Source organism: Microtus ochrogaster, chromosome 1 (assembly GCF_000317375.1).
Source record: "Microtus ochrogaster isolate Prairie Vole_2 chromosome 1, MicOch1.0, whole genome shotgun sequence".
In the NCBI taxonomy this organism is placed as follows: Eukaryota; Metazoa; Chordata; class Mammalia; order Rodentia; family Cricetidae; genus Microtus; species Microtus ochrogaster.
The window spans coordinates 28,043,813-28,053,192 of NC_022009.1; the positions used below are offsets into that span (position 1 = coordinate 28,043,813).

The 9,380-nt window shown below is 38.4% G+C and overlaps 1 protein-coding gene across 1 annotated transcript in view; it reads right to left on the reverse strand.

Annotated features, from left to right (window-relative positions):
- Cep128 (centrosomal protein 128) overlaps positions 1–9,380 on the reverse strand; it is a 367,524-nt gene that overhangs the window by 191,601 nt on the left and 166,543 nt on the right. The window contains exon 19 of the mRNA XM_013346846.1: positions 6,982–7,174. Coding sequence (XP_013202300.1) covers positions 6,982–7,174 — 193 coding nt within the window. The remainder of the gene's footprint in view (positions 1–6,981; positions 7,175–9,380) is intronic.

The following is a 9,380-nucleotide window of genomic DNA, read 5'->3' on the forward strand; positions in this document are numbered from 1 at the left end:
TTAAGAGGACACACTTTCCCACTTTTTTTGCCATTATACTATTAAGAGTTTATTTCCTTTTTTTGAATAAATTTTGTATTTATTTTACATCCCGGCTGAAGTATTTCCCTTCCTCCTCTCCTCCAAGTACCCCTGCCACACCCTCCTCTGTTTCCACCCCAATCCACTCCCCATTCGTTTCTGTTTAGGGAAGGGTAGGTATCCCATGAGTATCAACAAAACATGGCATATCAAGTTGTAATGAGAGTGGGCACCTCCCCATGTATTAAGGCTGGGCAAGGCAAGGTGACCCATTATGAATGGGAGAGAACATGCTTCTTAATCCAAGCATAGTAGGAACCACTGGAGCTCAGGGATAAGGACATACAGCTACATGTTGTTCAATGTGTAGAGTGTCTTAAGCCATAAAGAACATCTAATTAGAATCATCACAGTAGCACTGCTGGGAAGCAGCATCTTGCCATGCTGCAGGCAGGATCAATGTGGTAGAACACATATTTAGCAGTCATGTGATGCCAAGCCCTCATCACTGGGGTAGCACATACTTTATAAATTCTCCAAAACAACACAAAACCAAAGAACTACCTCTGCTCTTTGAAGTCTAATATTCACAAAGAAAAGACATAGCAAATATACTTAGTATGTCAGGGATAATATAATTTGCCATTCTCAATCTAATGAAAAAATAAGTTATTTGAAGCATTTCTTATCTATGAGGCAGAATGTTCATAAATAAGCAAGCAATTTATGTAATTTTCTTCCATGAGTCTTGGATGTAGCCTAGTCATAGAACTCTTAACTTCCTATGTGTAAGGAAGGCTATGGGTGCAATGTCAGTATCATAAAACAAAACAAGTTTCCTGGATACTTTTGCTCTTGAAACTGGATCCTATATCTTGTCATCCCTCTCTGGTTCACAACAGACAAACAAGCCAAAGCAGGGAGGAGGGAGGGGGGAGCTCTTTTGACAGTTGAGGGTTCAGTTACTTCTTCCTTAAGTTTTTACAAACGACAATACCAATCAAGCATGGTAGGGTGAGCAAAAAATTTCATCAATGCAAAATGACGGGATCCTCAAAGGAGGAGCCCACAAAGGCGTCCGTCACTCTATTACAAACAGAGATGAGGGTGTTCACTCATAACAACAGAAATGCATGTGTGCTCGAAACCCATGAGAAAACACACGCTCACTGCCAAATCAAAGAGAGAGTCTCTAAAGAACTTACATTCTAGAACTTTACTCAGGCTTACAGCAACAGAAATGCCTTGACTCGTGCCTAACAGAACACAGCAAAGCTATTTTCTTCCAAAGGAAGGATGTAATATCCTTTTCCAAATGTCTTATTCTATAACTTAATTGCTCCTATAAGAAGCAAGGGGAAAAACTGTGAACTATAAATTACGGAGGAAAATCTAACATAATGGTGAAATAGTGTCCAAAAACTGATACCCTTTTTGCATTAAAATATTCAGGGCTAATTATGATTTTCGCACTTGTTTTTATCCTTGCTTTGTTCACTGGCCAAACTTAAACACTTCTCATCTCCTTCAATGAAAGTAGCGCTATTATGTTTCTGGAAGCATGGGCAGGGTTCCTCAAAGCCTAATTTTAAGGTCTTAATTGGCTGAGGCAATGGGAGACTATACAAAGCCCACTTCACAGAGAAGGGCAGGATTGCCAGGTCACTTGAGAACAGATAAAGAGCTAACTGGAAGCTATTGCTGAAATCTTGCAGAGAGTTCTGGGAAGTTTTACCAAATAGTAACTTACAGAAAATGGACACAGACCATCCATCATCACAGCACTGAATCCAGAGAGGCTGAGCTTGTAGAAACAGAACAATAAAAACACAGAAACAGAGATTTTCACATAGTCACACATCAAAACAGGGAGGGTACCACTATTAGTTCTATAATATACTTTTGACTTCAGAGATTCTGAGATCATAAATTCTCATACACTCTAAGATAACAAGAAGGCCGTTACTTACTGACACATCTCTTGATCTGGTACCATGAGGCCTACTTTCTACTTAAACGTGCAAAAATTTGAACAGTAAATCATTATCAATCTATTCATTTCCAACCCAACATCTGTGGTACCACACAATAATTAACACATTAAATTATCTTGATCCAAAAGCAGCTTAATGCTTAATAATATAACAATAATTAATCATTAATAACATGCATGATAATAAAAAGAACTTAGGTAAATTGATTTCTTTGTCATCAACTCTAATTACTGGTAACAAATTTCCCAAACAAATAAAACAAACCAGTTTTTATCAGACTCTATGGGAAAGAAAAATACCTAACATTAAGCTATGAAAACCTTTTAAATCATTTTATGTTCACATTAACAACTAAGACACATACTAAAAAAATGAAATCAAATGGCACCTTACACATTTGGGTTCTCAATGAGGACTTTACTGCTAATTTCCAGTGATCATTTAGCAAGTCAACAGAGAGCTCAAACACTTGCTGACATTTCAATATAAAAATATAAATTTGTTTTATTTTACTATTACATGAAAAATACAATGTGAAATTCAGTATTCATGTGGTTGTCTTTTTTTTAGGAGGGGTTCCCACACAATTTATCTTTTCTAATTTTATACTCTAACCCCATCCTTCTTCTAGCAGCCTTATTGACCTTTCTTTCATTTACTCTTTATGTCAGTTCTGAAGAAAACTCAAAGTGCTGCTTCTTAATAAATTCTATCCTGAATTACAGGCAAATGTTGTTGGCTTGTCTGTCTGTCTGACCCTGTGGGTCACTGTAATCCAGTTAATGAGTCTGGGTTTACTCTAGCTCATTCTTATCGCCCTCGTGCATTTTATTGTAGAAAATTTATTCTTTATTATCTACTATTCCATAACACATTTCCCAGTTTCCCCAATAGGAATGATCAACAAAAAACAAAATATTGCTTTTCTTTGAACTAAGCAACAATAATTAGTCTTCTATAAATATCATTATTATACATTTTTCTTTGACTAATGACAATTTTCAAAAACTGGCAAAATTTGGCAAGTAATACAACGGGTAAGTGTGGCTGGACAGCCAATTAATAATGTGCAAACAAAACTCAAAAAGAATTTCACTGTTAGTCTATGTGATAAAGAAAAGGCTTACAGTTGGTGGACCCTGCCTTAATCTCTCTCTGTCTCAAAACTGAGTTCTAGGAACTTATCTTCTGCTCAGCCATCACCCATCAGTTTCAGAAATAGCATAGAGAGATCTCACACTAAAATCAGCTCAGAAGTGTTTATCGTATACACTGTGAAAACTTGGCGCTCTCATTGGTAATAAACAGTTGACTGACCAGTATCCAGACAGGAATTATAGGCGGGACAACCAACCTAGGAGGATGGGGGGCGGGGGAAGTCATGGGAGTCTCAGAGGTCATGAGCAGACAAAGGGAGAAGCAAAATGAACATGCTATACTGAGAAAAGGTACCAGGTGACAAAACATAAATAAGAAATATGGGTTAATTTAAATGTAAGGGTTTGCTAGTAACCCTTGATAAATGATAGCCTGAAATATCAGCTGAGCATTTGTAGTTAATATAAGCCTCAGAGTGGTTGTTTGTGAAGCGGCTTCTGGGACACAGAGAAACTCCACCCACGGAGGTAGAGAAACAATTATCTGAAAAACAAAACAACCAAACACCAAAACCTGATCTTGCCAAGAATATACAAAGATAAGGCAGGGCAACATGAAACTCTGTAATTCGGGTGTTCTGTTAAGCAAGTTCAATAAGGAACAGGAGTTGTAATGTAAAATGAAATTTTAAAATTAAAAAAAAAATAGATATAGATATATTGAGTAAGAATGATACAGGTTGGTTGCCAGGCTAGTTTGCAGGTCTGAGTTCCAGGCTACACAAGGCTGGAATAGTGAGACAGTCTCCAGAAACCAAAGGAGAGAGGGTAGTATCCTAAGTGAAAATCCAGCGGCCACCTCTCATTCCTTCTATCACTGTCTACAAACTCATTCCATCTATACTCCACTGTATGTTGAGCCTATGTACATAGTCATTCTTTTTTTGAGCTTACACAAAGTCAAAATCATTTAGTATGTAAAAATCATAAATCCTGACAAGCTGACAGTGTAATAAAGAAAATCCTATGCACATTATTGTCATAAGTCAATCTGCATAAAAGATTCGTGTGTTTAAAAAGCTAAAAGGGTCATGGAAAACACTTTATAACTAACTCCTTTAGCCTTGACTTCCCGAAGACTCATTTCCCTGCCTTTATTTTTGAGGTCATCCACTCTGATCTGACTCCCTGTTATCTTTTCAGCCTTTACATTGTGACGACTTCTAGCCAATACTTATATTTACACTGAAGTTTTTCTGTGCTCATAAATTCACAACAGCCTAAAAGTTATACCCATTTAGCTTTTAGAAACTAAGGCCATTGTAAAACTCAACAGTTTTAATGTTGTTTGCATTTCTAGCATTGGGGGATTTTTCCCTCTTTTTATTGTTTCTATTGAGCTATAAAGTTTTCTCCATTTCCCTCCCTTGCTCCCCTCTCCTGTGACCCCCATGCTCCCAATTTACTTCGGAGATTTGTCTTTTTCACCTTTTTTGAAATTTTTTTTTTAATTTATTTATTTATTAAGGATTTCTGCCTCCTCCCCGCCACCGCCTCCCATTTCCCTGCCCCTCCCCCATCAAGTCCCTCTCCCTCCCCCGATCAAGTCCCTCTCCCTCAACAGCTTGAAGAGCAATCAGGGTTCCCTGGCCTGTGGGAAGTCCAAGAAACCCCCACCTCCATCCAGGTTTAGTAAGTTGAGCATCCAAACTGCCTAGGCTCCCCCAAAGACAGTACGTGCAGTAGGATCAAAAACCCATTGCCATTGTACTTGAGTTCTCAGTAGTCCTCATTGTTCGCGAAACTTTTTATGTTACAATAGGCAAGTCAAATCATAAAACAGAGTGGGGGCCACAATTATTAACTATAGTATAGTGCCCCTAATGAGTTAGAAATCTCTTCGAGAATGTGATAAGGAAGGAAGAAAGATGTAAATCATGGGACTACTACTACTGTACAATGAAACAGGGAACTGAAATACCACAATGACAGATATTGTTAGCTATTCCAGAATGTCACTAAACAAATGGAAACCATGCCATTCAATTACCTAATCAGTCTGATTTGTCTTCCATATCTGTATTGCTTAATTATCATTATTGCTTAATAAATTAGCAAAGAAATTCAAAATGGAAAAAAGTTTGGGTTAATGATCAGATAATATCTCTTTACAAAACTAAAATATAACTCACAATTAGGCTTCTTTTTTAAAATTACGTTTTTCTTTCACTAACGGTTAGTATTATACCATTTCTAGTAATGTTGTTTCATGCATGTAGTTGTCTGCTTGCAGACTAAAAAGACTTGGCATGCCTACTGTGCACAGTGCTCTAGCAATGGAAATACAGCAGTATGCAAACATTTATGAACCACAGCCTCCATGAAACTTCCATGTTTCCACGTCTCCATGTGCCAGTGGATACACGATCCACCTAATACATTTCCTGTCTGTACAAGCTGGGCATGCATTGAGACAACCAGCAGTGACACATCTGGGTAAGGAGCGTCTCGATGCTTGCCCCAACTACAGCTACTATGACTAAGACAGAACTCTCAATCTCTGAGCTGAACACAAAAAGGAGATAGTGGTTACTCCCTCTGCTGCCTGCCACTTGCATTTTATGTTAACAGACACTGACTAAAAACAAACTGAGAAATTATTCTCTGTTACAAAGGTCTTACGTTCTCAGAGGCTACAAGACAATTTCCCGTTTTTATATCTCAGTAGTAGTTTTCCTTTCAAAGCTATGTGTACAAATATTTTCTTCTTTGGATTTTGAATGCCACACTAATCTGAACACAGAAAATAGTGACAGGGTCAAATACTATTCACTAACAATAAAGTTGATCTGTAATCTAGTGTTAACTAGGGAATATTACCTAAAGCACAGAAAATATATACAGCTATGGTCTCAAACGTCCATAGCCAGCACTGGAATTGTACTGTCAGTCATTAAGAAAACCAGAAAAGCACCCTTTGACATCTCTTGTAGCTACAGCCAATAATACTGAACTGGCCTGGAGCAACAGTCCTCCAAATATGGCTGGATGGGCAAGCATCCACATAACACTATTAAGATATGATTTACCCTTTAACACTTAATCTTTCCTTGCATATAAAACTAGAAAATGAGGTTATTCTTAAAAGGAATACTCTGAAAAGGCATTGTCACATTTTCTTAAGGGGATACTACAACAAGCTTCATGTGGTTCTTAATAAAGTTCATCAATAAGGCAATAAAGCAATGGCTTAAGGACAACCAGACTGGACTTCATGGATTTCAGGCATCATTTTTCTTTTTCCTGTTATGACGAATACATGTACTTTTCCAATTTTGTGCAACCTTTGACTTTGCCATTATTCTTCCACACTCTACCTTTCTTAGCCCATTATTTTCACCAGGGATCTTACACCTCCTACAATGTGTACATCTATTTGTCATGTTCATTTTCTGCCACCCAAGCAAGTATGACGTAAGCCGAATTAAGGACCTTTCCTTAATTTACTCATTGGTATGCTCTTACCACCAGGGAGAGATTCCCCAATACAAAGCAAATATTTGTTGAATGAATGGATATTTTACTTCAATCTTTTCATCAGGGAGAAGAGAGAGTCTTACCAAGTCAATTCTGACACTCACTGCACAGATATATCTTGAAAATACAAAAGAGGACACTGGCCAAAGGAAATGTCTCAGGAACCAACAGCTCGCTCTGATAATTTCAGAAAGAAGAAAGATGAGAACTCAAGAGGTAAAGAGAGAGACCAATTTTGAAAAAGTCCTCTGTGAAGAAGTACCAGTAAGGATTTTTCCAGCCCCAGAGTCCCATGAAAACAGAGGAGGAGGAGAGGGAGCATGGGGACCCACCTCTCTTCTCCTGGTGGAACTCCTCCAGAAGCTGCTCCTGCCTCTCGATGTGCTCGAACAGGCACAGGAGCTCAGACTCCTTGTGCTCCGTCAGGTCCCTGAGCTCCTGTCGGCAGAGCACCAACTGCTGCCGCATGTTCTTCTCTCGGCTTTCTCTCTCCTTGAGCTCCTCACAGAGCCACTGAAGCTTGGTCTAAAATAAAAAAGACATTTATATTAACTTAGTAAGAAGCAAAATAAAAGTTCAGAAGACAACAGCCTATCTATAGAGTCAAAAAAGTAACATTACAATAATCCCAAGAAATAAAGACAAATTAAAACACAACTTGAACCTGTTATTTGCATAAAAGGTTATAGCAGTTAAATGTTATTTCAGGAATTAAGCTATGAAAGTCAAAGATTTTTATAAAATGCCAGTGTACTCTGTTACACTAGAATAGTGTCTGGCCAACCACAACAGAGGTGGTTGTCCTTTAACGTTATATGTAAGACAATTTAGCACAGCCATCTAAAAGTTTAAAGAACACCTCATAATAGAACTACTTGAACTTCAAGATGGGGTAAAGTGGATGAATATATTCATAGTTAAAATGACTAGAAATACACAATGTCATACATCCTACATATCTGGTAGACAGAAAGGGTATAGGCAGGAAGAAGAACGTCAACAGCTGCACATCATTAAGTTAGCCTGTGCAATTCTTTTGCAAAGACTCTAACCTTGCCCACCTTCAATATCTAGATGTTTCGAGCAGAATGTGATAGAAATATCTTTTTCTATTTTCAATATAAAATGACTCTGTAAGTGCTGAGACTTCCCAAGATATGCCATCCAAGCTTAGCTGTCTTCCAACAGAGTCTCGGCTATAGGCAGAAGCAAGCCATGTAAAGCATCTGATGGAAAGGGAGCCAGGCTCACCAAGGACAAGAGAACTGCTAGTGAAGAAACTGGAGCCCTGAAAGTCTGCTAGTGAAAGTACATGTCATCCAAACTCTACTAAGTAGAACAAATAACTGAAACCCAAGAGAAAGCCACACAGGTTTAGTCAAAGTAGCATATTTACAACAGTCCTGAAAAACCAAAAGACTCATCCAAGGACAAGTAGATGAATAAAATGAGGCCTAGCCAAGCAATCATGTATGATACATCAGCATAAAAAGGCAAACACAACATGACACAAAATGGGTAAACCTTGACAGCACCTTTCTTTTACATGAAGAAAGACAATCACAAAAGAGCATGCTTGCATGACTGCATTTATTTCCCATCTAGAATAGACAAATCAACAGAAACTAGGTGGTTAGTGGCTGAGCAGCACTGGAAGCTGGTGGAAGACTCGAAGGTAACAGTGAAGTAACAGTGAAAAGTTATGTTTTTCTTTCTAGGTGAAAACGTCTTCTAAACTTGTGCTTTTGGTTATGCAACTCTATAAACATACTAAATAAACTGGGCATACCTCAACTGAGCTTGTGTGTGTGTGTGTGTGTGTGTGTGTGTGTGTGTATGTGTGCACATGTGCACACAAATGCAAGCATGAGTATGTAGAAGGGAGGGTACCACATACACAACTATGATGTGCATATGGAGGGTAAAAGCCAATGTTAGCTATCTTCCTCCTCTGCTCTCACTTTACTTCTTTAAAAAATTCCCTCAACTCACTGATTAACTGGCCAGCAATTGTAGGGAATCCTTCCATTTCTACTTGCCCAGTACTAGAATTATAGGTGTATACCTCCAGGCCCAGCTTTTTCCATGGCTGCTGGGGATCTGAACAGGTTCTCATGCTTGCACAGTAAGCCCTTTAATGACTGAACAATCTATTACTTAAACAACATCAAAAATCAACAGACATAGAATGTACACTGGCTAGAAAAACAAACCTGAAATTAAGCTCTCCTGAATAAATAAGATCAGGTTCCAAGTCGGTGGACCTGTCTTGTCTGGCCATCACTGAATAAATATAGACGTCCCGCAACTACAACTACATAGTGGACTAAAGAAATTTTTAAAAAGTATGCCTTACTTTCTAACATTAATTTAAAATATTGATAGATACGAAGTCTTTGCCATTGACCAAGCCAAAGAAGCAGTGGGTGGCAACTGAAGTTCCAGGTGTCAGCCCACCAGAAGGAAACTCTTTGATGGGCCAATCTCATTTAGGCAAGGCCTAAACTGTAGACCCAGGAAAGTCTTCTGTTTCGCTAAACCTTTTCATGTTTGCTGCAGCTCTCTTTCTCTCATGGTGTGAATGGATGTGGGGAGATCTCCACTGCCTTTAAGACGGTGTGTTTATTCCTTGAAAACATCCTGTTCTATTAGGCATTTTTACCTGTAGATTGTGAAAAAGACACCTCCTAAGCTATCCTGTCTAATTTTTCTTTTCTTCTTCTTTCTTCTT